Raw genomic sequence first — 23,343 nt, forward strand, 5'->3', positions numbered from 1 at the left:
TGGAAACTTCTAATAATAAAAACTGTTTTGCTAATCAAGAAAAATGTAACTTAGACCAGTAGTACCACAGACAAATGATCAAATGGACACAATTTTGTTTGTATATCATAGGATGCCACTTTTTGACTGATTGGAACCATTGAAGGTGTTGTGTTTGTGTGGCAAGCCATGCAGTATCATTTCGTGTGGAATAGCTTACTATTGGTCCAAGCAGTGTAGTTCATCAACTTATACAACATGTTCTCTTATACTTGATTAGTGTGTAACAGTTCCAAGACATTAGTTGCTTTAACGATAGCCGGAGCCAGATCATTAGCACTAAAAGCCAAACGTTATAGTTGGCTCTATTTTTCTTCTGAAAATGTGCTAAATGTAATGAGAGTTGACCAAGTAAACAACCTAACCACACTTAAATACATTTAGTTTTTCAACATCACCTGAAAACTTTCATCAAATCAGTTATTTGGTATTGTACACTAGTACACCAATGGTAACACTGTCTATTGAATCCAACTTGACAAACTCAGTTCATCCAGTCATTCTGACATAATAGTAGAACAAATACAGGTGTTAGCAATGCCATTAATTAGGGTTCAATTCCATTTATGCTTAAGAGAGCCAGGTTTTTGCTATTGGCGAAGTGTAAGGGGAAGTCACACTAAATACACCGATCAGCCATAACATTAAAACCACCTCCTTGTTTCTGCACACATTGTCCATTTCATCAGCTCCACTTATCATATAGGAGCACTTTGTAGTTCTACAATTACTGACTGTAGTCCATCTGTTTCTCTACATACCTTTTTAGCCTGCTTTCATTCTGTTCTTCAATGGTCAGGACCCCCACAGGACCACCACAGAGCAGGTATCATTTAGGTGGTAAATCATTCTCAGCACTGCAGTGACAATGACATGGTGGTGGTGTGTTAGTGTGTGTTGTGCTGGTATGAGTGGATCAGACACAGCAGCTCTGCTGGAGTTTTTAAATATCGTGTCCACTCACTGTCCACTCTAGACACTCCTACCTGGTTGGACCACCTTGTAGATGTAAAGTCAGAGACGATCGCTCATCTGTTGCTGCTGTTTGAGTTGGTCATCTTCTAGACCTTCATCAGTGGTCACAGGATGCTGCCCACAGGGCATTGTTGGCGGGATATTTTTGGTTGGTGGACTACTCTCAGTCCAGCAGTGACAGTGAGGTGTTTAAAAACTCCATCAGCGCTGCTGTGTCTGATCCACTCATACCAGCACAACACACACTAACACACAATCCATAACTGTCTCTGAGTGTGTGGTACATGGGGTCAAATTGTCCATTCTGCATTTCTTTTACTTAAATAGATAACTTATGTCATAAGGACTTGAAAGATATAATGGTGAGTTCCATCTGGTTTTACATGTACAGTGGTACTTTGTAACTCAACGTCCCCTAAACTCAAAAACTTTGAAACTCAATGCCCTTCGTTGAGAAATATGTACCCTTAAACTTAATGCTTCCCTTAAACTCAACGTGTTCAGTTTAAAAAAAAAATAATAATCAAATTAACAATGAACAGTCGCTTTGTTCAGCGCTCGGCTTGAGCGGTGCGGTAATATGTCATCAAAGTGTGAATATGAGATGAAACTGCATTTGTGTGGAATAACTGTCAGATTCACACTGAAAGCTCCACATGTATCTGTGTTTAGCTGGATTTTCCTCACTGTTTCACTTTTAAACTTGTGTTACAGCTTGAGGTTATGAAACATTGTGAGAATCAGCTTTTTATTCCAGTGTTTTTATATTATATTTGTGTTATTTTCAGTGTATAAGTGTAAAAAAACAACCAAATTATTTTATATACGCCTAAAATATATGCAAGTCCACGGGATCATGGAACACATTAACAGGTTTCCCATACACCCTTATGGGAAAAATACCTTGAAACTCAACATCTTTTAAATTCAACGCCAGTCCCAAAAACAAGTAACATTGAGTTTCAAGGTACCACTGTAAAATGAAAAACAATGTGTAATTACTTGTATTCCCTCTGTAGGGAATTACTTCTATTCCCTACTAGACTACTAATATCCACCATGCAAAGCTGCAGTTATCTTGCTGAGACTCTAATAGTTCGTATTTTAGAGCAAAAAGAGCTATAGTTACCTACTGAAGACAGGCATAGCCCCTACAGTTGGTGCTCTCCAACTTTTTAGGTGTAGTACTCGTCTGTGTTTCAGGTGCAGTACTGGGCCAGGCAGACTTCTCCCGAAAGCTGTCACCCATACACGCTTAGCAGTGGCGGCTGCTGGTCTTTCAAAGAGGGGAAGCTCATTGTCGGCTTACATCATAAAATTTGTCAATTTATTTACACATAAATTCTGCCCTCTGTTCCTTTTACAAGAAAATGGCCTGAAATGGGTTGCAGTTTGTCTTTCGACTTCACTCGCAAAATCCGCGATGGGACTGAAGCTCCTAGTGATTAAGTGACTAATGAAGTGTATTGCTTTGGCAATACGAATGTCCCTATTTGTCATGCCAGTAAAGCTTCTTTTGAGTTTGAGTTTGAGAAGTGACGGTGTAGCGCTCAAACTAGCTGTCAATCAAAATGGGATTCAGCCTTTCCACTGATCCTCCAATCATCTTGCAGAAGCTCAGCGTCCACACCCGCCCACAGCTCCATTCACCCCCAGAGACGCTCAGCGTCCGGGGGCGGGACAAAATCGAGGCATTTATCCAATGACCGGCGAGTTTCGGAGCATAAAAAAAAAAACCTCAACGCAGTCCCATAGAAGTGAAGAGACGCTCAGCTTCTGCAGGCAAATGCATTGACGCTACGGGAATGTATGAGTTAAGTTAGGAAAATCGAGTCGATTTGTGATAAGTAGCTGATTCTGAACGAACTCATTTTCGAGATGAACGTGTTCTAACGCATTTGTAGTCAATGAAATGTTAACACAACTGTACATATTTGACCATTTAATTTTGGACATTTTAGGTGAAGCTGAGCTTCCCTTGCAGTCTTAGAGAAATTGCCACTGACGCTTAGGTGGCAGAGGTGCAATGGAATGCTCCCTATGGACTCTCTGTAGTACCTGGACTCTAACGAGCACACACACACACACAGGCTCCTATCTTTTCCTAACCTCCAGAGTTCTTACCTAAGCTCTCAGCAAGCTATCAGCTTCACCTTGGCTGATTTGTCCACAATGCTTGTGTTACAAAAACTAAAAAATAAATAACAAAACTCCCTACAGATTATAAACTGATTCCCTTGATATCTTAGAAACCCAAATGTGACTTATAGTGAAAAGTGTCCTCCTTCCATCTCCCTCATTAAGTCCAAAGCTTGGACATTCAGTGGTCCAGCATATCAATAATTAATCAGCATGCATATTCAGTGAAAGGCTTCTGGACAGCTGCGCAGGGGCAGCAGACCAGACCTCTAAAAATGATCTGCCTCCTGGTTTGAATAAAGTCAAACCTCACTTCACATGAGTTTTGAGGGTTCCTAAAGCACATCAGTTCGATTTTCCATCTGGTGCACACGGTAGGGCTCAGAAATGTAGACCAGAATTAATTGTGATGCACCTGCATGTCTGGCCTCTACCATGCCATGTGATGAATGACAACATGCCACTTTATCTAACGGTCTCATTTTCACACAACAGTGATGATTAAAGTGCAAACTAAGTAATTTATGATTTTCATTTATTTGTTTTTCATTTAACTCTTATTTATACTTATCAGGGTTACAGTGGGTCCTGTGGCACCAGAACCCCCCCTCCCCCCGGCATTAATAGTGAGGTGTTTAAAAATCCTAACAACACTGCTGCACCTGATACACTCATACTAGTACAACACACACTGCTATTGCATTACTATGGGTTTGTATGGGGGGTCTCTTTTGGTTAATAAATAGGGGTGAGAAAATGTACAGATGGCCTACAGTCATTAATTGAATACCCACAAAGTTTATCTCTATGGTATGGTCAGTTTATGAAATCAATACAAAAATAAATAAATGTAGGTACGTGATAGGTGTACCTAATAAAGTGCTTAATTAATGTTTATTGCTACTGTCTTATGTCTCTTCCTCTTTCTTTTATGGAAACATGTAGTGGCTAGAAATAATACCAATTGACTGTACCCATTTAAGCCACAAACATTTCCGGGTCAGTGTACACTACAGATAACACCAGCACTGTCTTGCTAAACACCCACAAGAGACAAATCATAAGCAATATTAGCAACTTGTAGCCCACTCCAGTGAACACAAGGTCAGCAGCTTAGCTCCCACTGGAGTCATTTGGATTAACTATGATGCATCTGCATGTCTGCCTTTAATTGCGCTCCATATTTAAACATATTAAACACACTGAACGTATAAAACACAACTGCGCTCCATATATAGCATATTTAAACATATTAAACACACCAAGGTCCATACCTTCAGTGTTCACTGTACATTTTGGAGATACTATCCTTCTTTTCCCATTCTTGCTATTCAAGAAATACAGAGAGTTCCATAGCTGTATAGGAAAGCTTTGAGCATAAGGTGAAAGCTTTACCAAGCTAACCAGTACACTGTTCAGTGGCATTTTCAGTCAGGCATTTTCATTGTGCCAAGTGTAGTGGAAAGAAAAGAAGAAAAAAAAGAGATGAGATGACTGAGCTTCTGCTTTCTGTCAGATCCCTGTGCCATGCACCTGAGTACCATTACGTGCAAGCATTCAGAAGCAGCTGGGGCATTCTGCAAAGCCCACCTTTTTTGCAAGACCTACAGGATTACAGACAGATGCCAGCACATGCCAACACAAGCATGAAAGCAGCAACCAGCTCTTGTTGTTGTTGCTTCTTGCTGCAGTTGAAGGCATCATTAAAGTGTCATGAACTCTGTGGGAAATGATGAAGTCCACTTTGTTGATATTTTTCTCCCTTCACTACCTAGTGTGCAATGTTCCAGCACAAACATAAATAAAAGCTTAACCTGAGAGGGAGACTCAGGTTTTGGTAATACTGTTTTTGTTGGTTTGTTTGTTTTCATTGTCTTGCAGTGGTTCTTGTTTAAGTCTTGAATGCAGAATATCTAGTCACCTGTGCATCTTTTTTTAACAATCACTTAATTTGTTCCCCTAATTTGGATATATTTAATTTTTCTTGTAATGTTCTTGACCTGATTGTGGTAAACCCTCAGTCGTCTTTTGTCTTCTTTCAATTACAGTCTTCTTCTGTAAAACTTGTAATACCATTCCTTGCTCCTTTAAGGATGGTGTTGATTTTCTTTATCCACCTAATAAAGTATTGTGTATATCTGCCAAAATGGTACAAAACCCCATTTCCAGAAAAGTTGGGACACTTCCTAAAAATGCAATTAAAAAATATATAATTTGTTATATTGCTTGACCTTTTGTTTGCATTTTTTCTAAAACTAGTCGTATCCAATTACCCAACTGCATTATGCTTCCTCTCTACTGATGCTGATCTCCACTTCTGATTAAGGAGAGCAAGACTGACACACGCCCCCTTCGACACGAGTGCAGTAGCATCTTTTCACCTGCACGAGGTGAGTTCATATGTGGATCAGCTTTGTGTACGGAGAGCCACATCATGATCAATGCAATGCATTAACGGTGACCGTTGTGTACCGCAATAGAGGTACACATTCCAACCATAGTTAACCACAGTACCTGTGAAAACAGGTTTTATGTCCCCACCTACCCCAGTACCTAAACCATTTGGCTCTAGTCTATCCTCATAAATAGTTTTCTTTATGGCCTACCATTTGAGTTTAACCAAGTTTAGAAATAGGCTCACATTTCTCACGTACTACACCAACTATAAATACTAGCCCGTTTCATAGAATAAACTGGAAGTCTTACTCTGTCTGTTTGTCTGCATGTGGTAATTCTTCCCAGTGTGCACTTAAAATGTTCAGGACTGCTTTTCTCACATTCAGCAAATGACACTGGAGTAGAAGATCTGAGCAGCAAGAAATTTCTTTAAAAAAGAAATTGATGTTCTAACAATCAATCAGCCAGCAGGGGTCATAATTGCATCAGTTATGAGGTCCCTATCCGACTTCCCACCCTGTATGAACAACAAGCCAATCGTTGTTCATGTAGTCGCCCAGCCCAGCCGGATAGCAGAGCTTAGTTTCAAACCGACAAGTTCGAAATGTCAGCTCTGGTGTACTAGCATGTTTTACCGCTGTGCCACCTGAGCATCCCACCTTTTTTTTAAATGATAAAATATTTTCATAGTTTTAACTGACAAACGCTTGTTTGAGAAACTGTCAAGCTACTGTGATAGGCATACACAAATAGGCTTGGAAGTTCTTTTAAAAGTTATTGACACTTAACACAAGAAATGCAACCCAAAAATGTACTATGTTCTCTGGGCCCAAAGTCATCTGAGATGGACTGATAGACAGTGGAAACGTGTTCTTTGGTCAGATAAATCTACGCTTTAACGCTTTAGTTTAAAATCTTTTTTGAAGTACAGTAAATTGTGTCTTTTTTAAGAACAAAATGACTTAATTACGCTTGATGAAAAACAAAATTATCAGCCCACTGAGGTCTGGATTTAAAATCACACTGAAAATCAAAGTAAAAATTTGAAATCATAAGCTGATCCAATTTGTGGGAATTTCATTACGGAAACTCAATAGTGTGCATGGCCCCTACATGCCTGTATGCACTCCGGACAAAGTCTGGGCATACTCATGATGAGACTGCTGATGGTGTCCTGGGGGATCTCCTTCCAGACCTGGTTCAGGGCAGCAGTGAGCTCCTGGACAGAAGCATTGGTATCATCGAATGCACTGACACACAATGTCCCAGAGGTTCTCAATTGAATTTAGATCTGGAAATGTGAGGGTCGGTCAATGACATCAATGCTTTCATTATCCACAAACTGCCTACACACTCTGACGACATGAGGTACTGCACCAGGATGAACCCAGGGCCCATTGCACCAGTGTAAGGTCTGACAACAGCTCTGAGGATTTCATCCTAGTACCTAACAGCAGTCAGGGTACTGTTGACTTTTGACAGTCAGAAACATGCATACTAGTAGCCTGCTGAAGGTCATTTTGTGGGGCGTTGACAATGCTCCTCCTGTTACTCCTCGCACAAAGGAGCAGATACCAGTTTTTTCTGTTATGATTAAGAGTTCACTTCATTATTTTGAGCAGTGTATATATTAGTCAGTAAAAATTTAAGTTAAAATTTACATCAGCTTATTTGCTCTTTGCTTTATCAATGGAGTGTAATACTAACTCTGCTCTGATAACATTTGCAATGGTATGCAACAGAGACATCTACTGCTATCTAGATGCTAGCAAAAATACAATTTACTTCAATGACGTTTGTGTTTTTATATTTATTGTTAATGTTTTACAAATTTACATTTATATATTGACATATAACCCTGCAATAGATTGGCGCACTGTCCAAGGTATTTCAGCCTTATATTTAGAAAGACGAGGCTTTCTTCTGGTAACTTTTTCAGAACATTGTATATGCTAAGTGAGGCCTGTAGAGTCTAAGATCCAGCTCTTAGGTTTTTTGCAATTTTTCTGAGCATTGCAAAGTCTGACCTTGGGGTGAATTGGCTGGAACGTCCACGCCTGGGAAGATTGCCAACTGTCTTGAATGTTTTCCACTTGTGAATAATCTGTCTTACTGTAGACAAATGGACAGACAAATGGACTTCAAATTGTTTGGAAATGGTCTTATAACCCTTTTCAGATTAATGAGCAGCAACAATAACTTCTCTAAGATCATTGCGATGTTTTTTTCTTCTCATTTGCATTGTGTTAACACACACCTGAACTTTTCAGACCACAAACTACTAAAACTTCTGCTTTTATAGGGTTTGACACTAATAATCATGGGGATTTGAGTAGCAGCACCTGGCTGCTACCTTCTTTATTCATATGGAGGTATCAAGGGTGTACTTAGGGGTGTACTTAATTTTTACCTCCATGTGTATATAAGTAAGTGAACATGTGAGTAAGGTATGCCCTGTAATAAATTGTTGCCCTGGAGACAGTGTTTTCCTGAGCCCACTGTTTTAGGTGGTGCCAAATTCATTGCGACCATAATCAGAATGAGACCTTTTCTGGTAATAACTAAACAATGAATTTACTGTTTACTGTTTTGGGAAGGATTTATAGAAAGGCACAATAGTGCACTAGATTTTAGAAAAAATGTGGGGATTTATATTTTTTTAGAAACTCACCCTAATTTCAGAACTAATACCTAGTACCTAGTAAGACCTAATAGCTGGGTCCTCGGCCTCTTGTTTATTGTGGCTGATTTTGGAGTTCTGGTTTATTCTGGTGACATTCCAAACAAACTAGTCACAAAACAGGAATACACTAGTTAAACCAATTCATCATCTGCATGTTTTGGAAAATGGGATATACTGTTGATTTGAAACAACTATTTTTACTGTTAGCTGTGTAGATGACTGTCTACAGTACACATAAGACTATCGAACCCAGGTTGTCTGGAATCCATGTAACTGCAGCATTCACTTGCCTTAGCGCATGTTGCCCTCTAGTGCCCAGACATATACTCTTATTAGCCCATCGTTGCTCTGGAAAGTGTATTTAACATACAGTAGATTATACAGTATAGTGGTGTATAATGCTGTAAACAATGTACAGATGAAAAAATGTAAAAGATTTACTTGTGTAAACTGTAATTAGTTTAAATTATATACTGCAGCAATATTTATTGTAGATAATATACTGGTGTAAAATGTAGTGTACAGTATGCAGTAGTGCAGTGTTAAATATAAAGTATATACTGGTTTATTGTAGATCATAGATTATATACCAGTTTAAAATGAAGTATACAGCATGTGAAAGTGCACTGTTTAATATATAATATACACAGAAAAATTTTACTGTTTAAAATGCAGCAAACAGTGTGAATTATATACCAATGCAGTACAATTTATATATAAGCTGTAGCAGAATGCAGTGTACGTGTAAATGACATACCTGTACAATTTAGAATAAATTTTTTATAGGTTTAGAATACTGTATACAGTATAAATTATATACTGGTGCAGTATATAGTATTCATTGTTTCGTGTATAAAATACTGTATACAGTATAAATTATAGACTGGTGCAGTATATATTATTTATTGTTTCGTGTATAAAATACTGTATACAGTATAAATTATAGACTGGTGCAGTATATAATATAGATTGCTACTGGTGCTGAATACTGTATACAGTATTAATTATATTCTGGTGCAGTATATAGTATAAATTGTTACTGGTGTAGAATACTGTATACAGTATTAATTATATTCTGGTGCAGTATATAGTATAAATTGTTACTGGTGTAGAATACTGTATACAGTATTAATTATATTCTGGTGAAGTATATAGTATAAATTGTTACTGGTGCTGAATACTGTGTACAGTATTAATTATGTTCTGGTGCAGTATATAGTATAAATTGTTACTGGTGTAGAACTGTATACAGTATTAATTATATTCTGGTGCAATATATAGTATAAATTGTTACTGGTGGTGAATACTGTATACAGTATTAATTATATTCTGGTGCAGTATATAGTATACATTGTTACTGGTGTAGAATACTGTATACAGTATTAATTATATTCTGGTGAAGTATATAGTATAAATTGTTACTGGTGCTGAATACTGTGTACAGTATTAATTATGTTCTGGTGCAGTATATAGTATAAATTGTTACTGGTGTAGAACTGTATACAGTATTAATTATTTTCTGGTGCAATATATAGTATAAATTGTTACTGGTGGTGAATACTGTATACAGTATTAATTATATTCTGGTGCAGTATATAGGATAAATTGTTACTGGTGTAGAATACTGTATACAGTATTAATTATATTCTGGTGCAGTATATAGTATAAATTGTTACTGGTGTAAAATACTGTATACAGTATTAATTATATTCTGGTGAAGTATGTAGTATAAATTGTTACTGGTGCTGAATACTGTGTACAGTATTAATTATGTTCTGGTGCAGTATATAGTATAAATTGTTACTGGTGTAGAACTGTATACAGTATTAATTATATTCTGGTGCAATATATAGTATAAATTGTTACTGGTGGTGAATACTGTATACAGTATTAATTATATTCTGGTGCAGTATATAGTATAAATTGTTACTGGTGTAGAATACTGTATACAGTATTAATTATGTTCTGGTGCAGTATATAGTATAAATTGTTACTGGTGCTGAATACTGTGTACAGTATTAATTATGTTCTGGTGCAGTATATAGTATAAATTGTTACTGGTGTAGAACTGTATATAGTATTAATTATGTTCTGGTGCAATATATAGTATAAATTGTTACTGGTGCTGAATACTGTATACAGTATTAATTATATTCTGGTGCAGTATATAGTATAAATTGTTACTGGTACTGAATACTGTATACAGTATTAATTATATTCTGGTGCAGTATATAGTATAAATTGTTACTGGTGTAGAACTGTATACAGTATTAATTATGTTCTGGTGCAGTATATAGTATAAATTGTTACTGGTACTAAATACTGTATACAGTATTAATTATATTCTGGTGCAGTATATAGTATAAATTGTTACTGGTACTGAATACTGTATACAGTATTAATTATATACTGGTGCAGTATATAGTATAAATTGTTACTGGTGTAGAACTGTATACAGTATTAATTATATTCTGGTGCAGTATATAGTATAAATTGTTACTGGTACTGAATACTGTATACAGTATTAATTATATTCTGGTGCAGTATATAGTATAAATTGTTACTGGTGTAGAATACTGTATACAGTATTAATTATGTTCTGGTGAAGTATATAGTATAAATTGTTACTGGTGTAGAATAAAGTATACAGTATTAATTATGTTCTGGTGAAGAATATAGTATAAATTGTTACTGGTGCTGAATACTGTATACAGTATTAATTATGTTCTGGTGAAGTATATAGTATAAATTGTTACTGGTGTAGAATACTGTATACAGTATTAATTATATTCTGGTGCAGTATATAGTATACATTGTTACTGGTGTAGAATACTGTATACAGTATTAATTATATTCTGGTGAAGTATATAGTATAAATTGTTACTGGTGCTGAATACTGTGTACAGTATTAATTATGTTCTGGTGCAGTATATAGTATAAATTGTTACTGGTGTAGAACTGTATACAGTATTAATTATTTTCTGGTGCAATATATAGTATAAATTGTTACTGGTGGTGAATACTGTATACAGTATTAATTATATTCTGGTGCAGTATATAGGATAAATTGTTACTGGTGTAGAATACTGTATACAGTATTAATTATATTCTGGTGCAGTATATAGTATAAATTGTTACTGGTGTAAAATACTGTATACAGTATTAATTATATTCTGGTGAAGTATGTAGTATAAATTGTTACTGGTGCTGAATACTGTGTACAGTATTAATTATGTTCTGGTGCAGTATATAGTATAAATTGTTACTGGTGTAGAACTGTATACAGTATTAATTATATTCTGGTGCAATATATAGTATAAATTGTTACTGGTGGTGAATACTGTATACAGTATTAATTATATTCTGGTGCAGTATATAGTATAAATTGTTACTGGTGTAGAATACTGTATACAGTATTAATTATGTTCTGGTGCAGTATATAGTATAAATTGTTACTGGTGCTGAATACTGTGTACAGTATTAATTATGTTCTGGTGCAGTATATAGTATGAATTGTTACTGGTGTAGAACTGTATATAGTATTAATTATGTTCTGGTGCAATATATAGTATAAATTGTTACTGGTGCTGAATACTGTATACAGTATTAATTATATTCTGGTGCAGTATATAGTATAAATTGTTACTGGTACTGAATACTGTATACAGTATTAATTATATTCTGGTGCAGTATATAGTATAAATTGTTACTGGTGTAGAACTGTATACAGTATTAATTATGTTCTGGTGCAGTATATAGTATAAATTGTTACTGGTACTAAATACTGTATACAGTATTAATTATATTCTGGTGCAGTATATAGTATAAATTGTTACTGGTACTGAATACTGTATACAGTATTAATTATATACTGGTGCAGTATATAGTATAAATTGTTACTGGTGTAGAACTGTATACAGTATTAATTATATTCTGGTGCAGTATATAGTATAAATTGTTACTGGTACTGAATACTGTATACAGTATTAATTATATTCTGGTGCAGTATATAGTATAAATTGTTACTGGTGTAGAATACTGTATACAGTATTAATTATGTTCTGGTGAAGTATATAGTATAAATTGTTACTGGTGTAGAATAAAGTATACAGTATTAATTATGTTCTGGTGAAGAATATAGTATAAATTGTTACTGGTGCTGAATACTGTATACAGTATTAATTATGTTCTGGTGAAGTATATAGTATAAATTGTTACTGGTGTAGAATACTGTATACAGTATTAATTATATTCTGGTGCAGTATATAGTATAAATTGTTACTGGTTTAGAACTGTATACAGTATTAATTATATTCTGGTGCAGTATATAGTATAAATTGTTACTGGTACTGAATACTGTATACAGTATTAATTATATTCTGCTGCAGTATATAGTATAAATTGTTACTGGTACTGAATACTGTATACAGTATTAATTATATACTGGTGCAGTATATAGTATAAATTGTTACTGGTGTAGAATACTGTATACAGTAATAATTATATTATTGTGCAGTATATAGTATAAATTGTTACTGGTGTAGAATACTGTATACAGTATTAATTATGTTCTGGTGCAGTATATAGTATAAATTGTTACTGGTGTAGAACTGTATACAGTATTAATTATGTTCTGGTGCAGTATATAGTATAAATTGTTACTGGTGTAGAATACTGTATAAAGTATTAATTATATTCTGGTGCAGTATATAGTATAAATTGTTACTGGTGCTGAATACTGTGTACAGTATTAATTATGTTCTGGTGCAGTATATAGTATAAATTGTTACTGGTGTAGAACTGTATACAGTATTAATTATATTCTGGTGCAATATATAGTATAAATTGTTACTGGTGGTGAATACTGTATACAGTATTAATTATATTCTGGTGCAGTATATAGTATAAATTGTTACTGGTACTGAATACTGTATACAGTATTAATTATATTCTGGTGCAGTATATAGTATAAATTGTTACTGGTGTAGAATACTGTATACAGTATTAATTATATTCTGGTGAAGTATATAGTATAAATTGTTACTGGTGCTGAATACTGTGTACAGTATTAATTATGTTCTGGTGCAGTATATAGTATAAATTGTTACTGGTGTAGAACTGTATATAGTATTAATTATGTTCTGGTGCAATATATAGTATAAATTGTTACTGGTGCTGAATACTGTATACAGTATTAATTATATTCTGGTGCAGTATATAGTATAAATTGTTACTGGTGCTGAATACTGTATACAGTATTAATTATTTTCTGGTGCAGTATATAGTATAAATTGTTACTGGTGTAGAACTGTATACAGTATTAATTATGTTCTGGTGCAGTATATAGTATAAATTGTTACTGGTACTGAATACTGTATACAGTATTAATTATATTCTGGTGCAGTATATAGTATAAATTGTTACTGGTACTGAATACTGTATACAGTATTAATTATATACTGGTGCAGTATATAGTATAAATTGTTACTGGTGTAGAACTGTATACAGTATTAATTATATTCTGGTGCAGTATATAGTATAAATTGTTACTGGTACTGAATACTGTATACAGTATTAATTATATTCTGGTGCAGTATATAGTATAAATTGTTACTGGTGTAGAATACTGTATACAGTATTAATTATGTTCTGGTGAAGTATATAGTATAAATTGTTACTGGTGTAGAATAAAGTATACAGTATTAATTATGTTCTGGTGAAGAATATAGTATAAATTGTTACTGGTTCTGAATACTGTATACAGTATTAATTATGTTCTGGTGAAGTGTATAGTATAAATTGTTACTGGTGTAGAACTGTATACAGTATTAATTATGTTCTGGTGCAGTATATAGTATAAATTGTTACTGGTACTGAATACTGTATACAGTATTAATTATATTCTGGTGCAGTATATAGTATAAAATGTTACTGGTACTGAATACTGTATACAGTATTAATTATATACTGGTGCAGTATATAGTATAAATTGTTACTGGTGTAGAACTGTATACAGTATTAATTATATTCTGGTGCAGTATATAGTATAAATTGTTACTGGTACTGAATACTGTATACAGTATTAATTATATTCTGGTGCAGTATATAGTATAAATTGTTACTGGTGCTGAATACTGTATACAGTATTAATTATTTTCTGGTGCAGTATATAGTATAAATTGTTACTGGTGTAGAACTGTATACAGTATTAATTATGTTCTGGTGCAGTATATAGTATAAATTGTTACTGGTACTGAATACTGTATACAGTATTAATTATATTCTGGTGCAGTATATAGTATAAATTGTTACTGGTACTGAATACTGTATACAGTATTAATTATATACTGGTGCAGTATATAGTATAAATTGTTACTGGTGTAGAACTGTATACAGTATTAATTATATTCTGGTGCAGTATATAGTATAAATTGTTACTGGTACTGAATACTGTATACAGTATTAATTATATTCTGGTGCAGTATATAGTATAAATTGTTACTGGTGTAGAATACTGTATACAGTATTAATTATGTTCTGGTGAAGTATATAGTATAAATTGTTACTGGTGTAGAATAAAGTATACAGTATTAATTATGTTCTGGTGAAGAATATAGTATAAATTGTTACTGGTTCTGAATACTGTATACAGTATTAATTATGTTCTGGTGAAGTGTATAGTATAAATTGTTACTGGTGTAGAACTGTATACAGTATTAATTATGTTCTGGTGCAGTATATAGTATAAATTGTTACTGGTACTGAATACTGTATACAGTATTAATTATATTCTGGTGCAGTATATAGTATAAAATGTTACTGGTACTGAATACTGTATACAGTATTAATTATATACTGGTGCAGTATATAGTATAAATTGTTACTGGTGTAGAACTGTATACAGTATTAATTATATTCTGGTGCAGTATATAGTATAAATTGTTACTGGTACTGAATACTGTATACAGTATTAATTATATTCTGGTGCAGTATATAGTATAAATTGTTACTGGTGTAGAATACTGCATACAGTATTAATTATGTTCTGGTGAAGTATATAGTATAAATCGTTACTGGTGTAGAATACTGTATACAGTATTAATTATGTTCTGGTGAAGAATATAGTATAAATTGTTACTGGTGTAGAATACTGTATACAGTATTAATTATGTTCTGGTGAAGTATATAGTATAAATTGTTACTGGTGTAGAATAAAGTATACAGTATTAATTATGTTCTGGTGAAGAATATAGTATAAATTGTTACTGGTGCTGAATACTGTATACAGTATTAATTATGTTCTGGTGAAGTATATAGTATAAATTGTTACTGGTGTAGAATACTGTATACAGTATTAATTATATTCTGGTGCAGTATATAGTATAAATTGTTACTGGTGTAGAACTGTATACAGTATTAATTATATTCTGGTGCAGTATATAGTATAAATTGTTACTGGTACTGAATACTGTATACAGTATTAATTATATTCTGGTGCAGTATATAGTATAAATTGTTACTGGTACTGAATACTGTATACAGTATTAATTATATACTGGTGCAGTATATAGTATAAATTGTTACTGGTGTAGAACTGTATACAGTATTAATTATATTCTGGTGCAGTATATAGTATAAATTGTTACTGGTACTGAATACTGTATACAGTATTAATTATATTCTGGTGCAGTATATAGTATAAATTGTTACTGGTGTAGAATACTGCATACAGTATTAATTATGTTTTGGTGCAGTATATAGTATAAATTGTTACTGGTGTAGAATACTGTATACAGTAATAATTATATTATTGTGCAGTATATAGTATAAACTGTTACTGGTGTAGAATACTGTATACAGTATTAATTACGTTCTGGTGAAGAATATAGTATAAATTGTTACTGGTGCTGAATACTGTATACAGTATTAATTATGTTCTGGTGTAGTATATAGTATAAATTGTTACTGGTGTAGAATACTGTATACAGTATTAATTATGTTCTGGTGTAGTATATAGTATAAATTGTTACTGGTGCTGAATACTGTATACAGTATTAATTATGTTCTGGTGCAGTATATAGTATAAATTGTTACTGGTGTAGAATACTGTATACAATATTAATTATATTCTGGTGCAGTATATAGTATAAATTGTTACTGGTGTAGAATATTGTATACAGTATTAATTATGTTCTGGTGCAGTATATAGTATAAATTGTTACTGGTGTAGAATACTGTATACAGTATTAATTATATTCTGGTGCAGTATATAGTATAAATTGTTACTGGTGTAGAATACTGTATACAGTATTAATTATGTTCTGGTGCAGTATATAGTATAAATTGTTACTGGTGTAGAACTGTATACAGTATTAATTATGTTCTGGTGCAGTATATAGTATAAACTTTTATTGGTGTAGAACTGTATACAGTATTAATTATGTTCTGGTGCAGTATATAGTATAAATTGTTACTGGTGTAGAATACTGTATACAGTATTAATTATATTCTGGTGCAGTATATAGTATAAATTGTTACTGGTGTAGAATACTGTATACAGTATTAATTATGTTCTGGTGCAGTATATAGTATAAATTGTTACTGGTGTAGAATACTGTATACGGTATTAATTATATTCTGGTGCAGTATATAGTATAAATTGTTACTGGTGTAGAATACTGTATACAGTATTAATTATGTTCTGGTGCAGTATATAGTATAAATTGTTACTGGTGTAGAACTGTATACAGTATTAATTATGTTCTGGTGTAGTATATAGTATAAATTGTTACTGGTGCTGAATACTGTATACAGTATTAATTATGTTCTGGTGCAGTATATATTATAAATTGTTACTGGTGTAGAATACTGTATACAGTATTAATTATATTCTGGTGCAGTATATAGTATAAATTGTTACTGGTGTAGAATACTGTTTACAGTATTAATTATGTTCTGGTGCAGTATATAGTATAAATTGTTACTGGTGTAGAATACTGTATACAGTATTAATTATGTTCTGGTGCAGTATATAGTATAAATTGTTACTGGTGTAGAACTGTATACAGTATTAATTATGTTCTGGTGCAGTATATAGTATAAATTGTTACTGGTGTAGAACTGTATACAGTATTAATTATGTTCTGGTGCAGTATATAGTATAAATTGTTACTGGTGTAGAATACTGTATACAGTATTAATTATGTTCTGGTGCAGTATATAGTATAAATTGTTACTGGTGTAGAATACTGTATACAGTATTAATTATGTTCTGGTGCAGTATATAGTATAAATTGTTACTGGTGTAGAATACTGTATACAGTATTAATTATGTTCTGGTGCAGTATATAGTATAAATTGTTACTGGTGTAGAATACTGTATACAGTATTAATTATATTCTGGTGCAGTATATAGTATAAATTGTTACTGGTGTAGAATACTGTATACAGTATTAATTATGTTCTGGTGCAGTATATAGTATAAATTGTTACTGGTGTAGAATACTGTATACAGTATTAATTATGTTCTGGTGCAGTATATAGTATAAATTGTTACTGGTGTAGAATACTGTATACAGTACACTACTGTAGTAATGATCTGTAGAATAAATGACCCATAGAGAACTGAGAGGCTGTAGCTAAAGATCTCTAACAGTAGATGGTAGTCACAAACTCTCTGGCTTCACTGAGCCTCCATGAAGAAGCGGTGCAAACGCTGCCGCGAAACTGTGTGAGCGGAAGGATGTTCAGTAACGCAGTGTGAATGCTTCAGTGAAATGTTGATAGAATAACAAGAAGCTTTGTTTGCAGTACTGGTTCGTCATGGCGGTTTCACTGTGTTACGTGTGTACATATAGCTAGTAGTGACAAACGCGCATGCTAATCGGTGTTTTTGTAACTAAGCGCTGACTGAAGTAAGCGCTGTGCTAATACGGTAAGCTAATAGCTTACATTTTACGTGTGAATGAATGTTCTGAATACCCTCGCTTATTTAAGTTTTGTTTATTTAGTTAATTAGTTATCATTTGTTGTAATTAATTCATCAGAGCTTTGTCTGTTGTACTCATGACAACAATTCGACCAGTATGTATCAACATGAACAGAGCTGTATTTATGTGATAGGCTAACGATTAGCGCTGTTCATGTTTCCTAATTGCATGACATTGTTTGATTAAACTTGACGTTATGCTGCTTAATATGGCCATAAATAAATCTCAATTAGTTATTTTATTAACGCCTGTCAAACAGTTCTCACATAGAATGGTTAGAACCACTGATTCAACTATATCGAACTGTAAAAGTACAATGTGGTGTAGCTTCTGTTGGTTACCTTTAGAAATCTGGTAAAAGTACACGTTATAGGAACAGTTATATTTATGGAAAAATTCAATGTTTTGCTTTTATTAATTATTAGTTATTAATCATCTGTTGTGACTTGTTGCAGATTGGACAGTAGAAGTGTTGTCTATTCAACCATGGCATCAAGAAAGGTTCCTGTGGCAGTGCTTAAAGGTAGTTTTGTATAACATATGATGTCTCATTTAACTGTTAAGTTCAGTGGAAATTATTTTAGAGCTGGTAAAAGATGAATGATCTGGCCAAATGTGCATGGACACCTGACACTTGCTGGATATTATGATGAAATCACTTGCATTAATATGGAATTGTTTATGGGGGACAGTCATGCTGGAATAGGCTAGTACCTTCCCAAAATCAATAACTATGAGAGGTGTCCACATACATTTGCCTATACAGTAGCTATAAATCTTTTGTGTGTGTGTATGCCTTTTAAAATATAAAACCTAAAAAAACAATTTTTTCAATTCACTACAGTTTTTATTTTAGACTAAATAACAAAAAAGATAATAAATATAAATAACACGTTCAAAATAGCTTGGACAGAAGCAAGTTTACCACTGGGTCACATCATCTTTCTTTTTAATTATACTTTTTTGAAATTAGGAATTGTTGCCTTTTTGCAAGTGGAAATTTAGCCCATTCTTGCTGTAATCAAGACTTGAGCTGCTCAGCAGTCCCTGATCACCATTGTCTGATTCTCTTCTTTATAATGAGCTATATATTTTTGAGAGGAGACGGCTGTGGACTGCAGGCAGTCAAGTCAAGCACACACCCGTTATGTCACACTTGTAACTTATGCAGAATCCTGGGAAAAGGATTCGTCTTAACGGCAGCATGCGTCACTCCAAAATACCAATATAAGCCCCCAAATCAATGGTACCTTCCCATATCTATAGATCACCATTATCTGCTGAGTGTTATAAACTTTTCTCTCTCATTTTGCCACTTTCCCAACTTTTTGAGTGTGTTGTAGACATCAAATACAAACTATGTTTTTATTTACAAAATGCAATCGTCAGCCAAAACATTAAAAGTAAATTTTATTTTATTTATTTCTTTTGTACAGATGTTGTGGCATATGTTGATGTTTGGTCTGCGAGTAAAACTGAGAATTACTCTGATCCCTTTATTCACCAGCTTCAGGATCTTGGTGCTCAGGTAGGAGAGCTAGCTAACACAAGCGTATACCTTGAATTTATTTCACCCAACATGAAATACACCCTACCTGATTTACTTATCCTGATGCCCTAAGACTTATGACCATCTGTGTCCTGTTGTAAAGATGTCTGCATTCCAGAAGAAGTAAAACATCTAAGTCTTGATAGAAAAGGCAACATGCTTAGAAGGAATAACATCTTAAAGACGTGTTTGTTTACCATTCATCTTCGCTTAGCTTGTCTTACAATTCTTTCATTACTTTATTACTTAATTATTTAATCCACACTTCCTATTCATGTTTGCATTTACTTTGTTTTTCTTCTTTTATTATCATTATACTTTAAATTCACAAAATTTGAGTGATCAAATTTCCTTCAGATGTGAAATGACTGTAATCAGTTTCATGTCATTTTAAGATATTTTGTCCATAGTACTGGTGCCCCATTTAACTAAATTATAATTATTAACAATAATAATTATTGGTGCAGTAATACTAATTTCTAATAATTAATTAATAGTAATACTTTACCCTTCATTCACAAATGTTGCCTATATGTAAGGAAACTGTATTTATCTTGGCACCCAAGTAAAAGATATTCCAACGGTTAAATTGTATTAGACATTCATCTAAATTTGTTTTGTATTTACAGGTGTCTAAAACATTCAACAAGCAAGTCACTCATGTAGTGTTTAAGCATGGCCACCAGGCCACGTGGAATAAAGCCAAGAAAATGGGGGTGAAGATTGTATCTGTCCACTGGGTGGCCAGGTAAGCTTGAACATTTAAAAGCACTGTGTACGAGTCGTGTAGTCATAACATATGATGTAGAAATAAAATCAAGTAAGGATCTACTGTAAAATCTATCAACATTTTATTGAGATTCAAGTTACCTTTGATAAAATAGCATCTCCGTCCTGTTTGTGTGGAGTTTGCACGTTCTCTCTGTGTCTGTGTGGGTTTCCTCCAGGAGCTCCGGTTTCCTCCCACAGTCCAAAGACATGCATGTTAGGTGAACTGGAAATACAAAATTGTTGATTGTGTTGGTGACATTGAACTTAAACTGATGAATCCTGTGTAACCCGTAACCACTTGTTCTGTCATTAATGTAATCACAGTAAAACATGACTTTGGAGGCTGGCGTTCCTACTGGATATTAATGGCCTGTTTTTAAAATGAGCCAGCAAATGTACACTACTATTAAGGAAACATGTAAATCACACATTGAATTTTGATGAATGAAAGATTCAAATAAAAAATCTTTACTGATCTATATATTGTGTAAACTGTTAAGAATAAAACTGTGACAAAGTTGTGGAAACCAAAGTCATCAACCTATTAAGCCCTGGATTCAAATTAATGTTTTCATCACCCAGGAGCTGCTTACACACTCTGGCCACATGAGAGCGCGCTGTCAGATGAAAAGTTGCGAGTTCAAATCCCAGCTCTGCTAAGCAGCCATAGTTTTACTCTAGAGCATGGCCCTTAACCATGCTGGCTCCAGGGGCACTGTACAATGGCTGACCCTGTGCTCCAACCCCAGCTTTCACACAAACTGAGATATGTGAAAAAAATTCATTGTACTTTACACATTCAAAGCACTACACAGTAAAAAGTAATACAGCTGCGAATTTCAAAGTTGATTTGTATTCAGTTCTGAGATCAATTCAGCATTTAATCCTTTTAACTGCAGACTTACATGTATTTTTAAATAAGAAGCCAAGCAATGTTAAATCTTTTACTTTGGCATGTTTTCTGCATGTCAGCATGTGCATCGGGGTGGCTCAGTGGGTAGCACTGTTTTTTGATTGTAATAATTGCATTTTAATGATTTAGTTTCACAGTTGACTAAATACAAATCTGACACTAATTCACCATTTTGTTTTTTAAATGCAAATCCTTGGGTATTGTTTTTAGTAGAGCTCAAGCGATGTGAAAACAATGGAACAGATGTTTTGATTTAGATTTTAGCACATTCTGCATGTCATTGGAAAAGCATGTTGGATGGTGTGTGTATTGAATTTCATATTTTTCACTGTAGGGGCTGCAGTTCAGTTTGCCACTAATTCCTCTCTATAGATTCCAGCAGTGCTCTGAATTGAAAACAAGTGGCAATCGTAGCTCACAAGTTTGGATACTCGACTAGTAATCCAAAGGTTGCTGGTTCAAGCTCCATTATGGCCAAGTTGCCACTGTTGGGCCCCTGAGCAAGGCTCTCAGATTTCATTCAGTGATAATTGTAAGTAAAAGTGAAGTAAAATAAAAGTGTCTGCTGAATGCCAAAATGTAAATGAAATTAATTTAAAAGATTTTTGACCGACAACTTAAATCAATTGGTGACATATTTGGTTAACCAGAGCCAACACTGTACCTACCCCATGCATCTTTAATTCCAATACTTGAATTCTTGCATTTGCTTTTGTCCTTGTGTTTCTCCTTTTGGCCGGTAGATGGCACTGCCACTCAAGATTCCAGTTCTTACAATTCACTTTATTATTCTACTTCTGTACAGGTGCATGGAAAGCACGGCTCATGCTGATGAAGAGCATTATCCTGCTCAGAATGATGAATCAAAGCTTAATCAGTTGAAAAAAAGAACGGTAAGCTGAGTCTAGTTTTTTTTTTTGTAAAGCACAATAAATCCTGGTACTTATTTTGGCAGAAGTGTTACCCAAAGCAAGTCAGAAAGAGCTTTTTTAGCTGGCCATTAAGCTGGGGGATGTCACAGTTGTATAGAAACTAGTTTTGTTGTTTTCTGTTCAATCAGAACACTGACACACGTTTATGATTTTTGTGAGAAATGTTTGGCAAAACACACTATATATATATATATACACTATATAGCCGAAAGTATACAGATACCCCTCCTGTTTAAACCACACGTATTGCTCACAGGTGTATAAATTTAATTCTATAAAATATCTGCACAACTGATGTGGGGGAGTTAATGCTCATGTCTAATAATGTGTCAGGTGTCCACATACTTTTGGTCATAAGTAAAGGTCTGTCTGACCAAAAAAAATTTAAAAAACATGGGGCACAACTGAGAAAAGGTGTCACACAGAAACATGAGGCCTGGAGAAATGGGTTTGGTTCTTCTACCTTACAAAAGCTTTCCAGTAAGTAATTGAATTCTTTAAATTGTCCTTTTTTTTGTGGTTGTGCATGCCTGTTTAAAAGACTTTAGTTGCAGTCACTGACCTATATACTAAATACTAAACAGTATTTAAGAAGGTGGGCAGCCATAATAGGTGTTTTTGTTTCCAATATGCCAATCCTCTTCCAGCCAAAGCAGCAGATTTAACCATTTAATTGAAGGCATAGACCAGACCAGACTTATTTTCCAACTCATGTACTTTACAACACTGCTTTATAGCCAAAGCTTCAAATCTGGTCATTCAAACATTTTGAAAACATGTTTAATTAACGTCATAAACCAGTCACGCATGACATTAAAACCCTTCTACTTTACAGCACCGCTGCATGCAGCCAAGAGACAGTCCTGCAAGCACCCCTAAGAAATTAAAAAGGAAACTGGACAAAATGATGGAAGACCTGGCTCGTTCTTCTCCCGTAGGCAAGAAACGAAGCCCCT

At 34.0% G+C, this 23,343-nt stretch overlaps 1 protein-coding gene across 2 annotated transcripts in view; it reads left to right on the top strand.

The window, feature by feature from the left end:
* Positions 1-17,958: 17,958 nt before the first annotated feature.
* Positions 17,959-23,343, top strand: part of mcph1 (microcephalin 1) — a 64,701-nt gene continuing 59,316 nt past the window's right edge. The window contains exons 1-6 of one of the 2 annotated variants that reach the window (XM_062995043.1): positions 17,959-18,167; positions 18,678-18,745; positions 19,659-19,750; positions 20,401-20,519; positions 22,261-22,348; positions 23,223-23,325. In XM_062995043.1, coding sequence (XP_062851113.1) covers positions 18,709-18,745; positions 19,659-19,750; positions 20,401-20,519; positions 22,261-22,348; positions 23,223-23,325 — 439 coding nt within the window. In that variant the 5' untranslated portion in view covers positions 17,959-18,167; positions 18,678-18,708. Of the gene's footprint in view, positions 18,168-18,528; positions 18,577-18,677; positions 18,746-19,658; positions 19,751-20,400; positions 20,520-22,260; positions 22,349-23,222; positions 23,326-23,343 lie in introns of those variants that run through there. The other variant, XM_062995044.1, reaches the window with a different exon arrangement.

This window comes from Trichomycterus rosablanca, chromosome 5, assembly GCF_030014385.1.
Source record: "Trichomycterus rosablanca isolate fTriRos1 chromosome 5, fTriRos1.hap1, whole genome shotgun sequence".
Classification (NCBI taxonomy): Eukaryota; Metazoa; Chordata; class Actinopteri; order Siluriformes; family Trichomycteridae; genus Trichomycterus; species Trichomycterus rosablanca.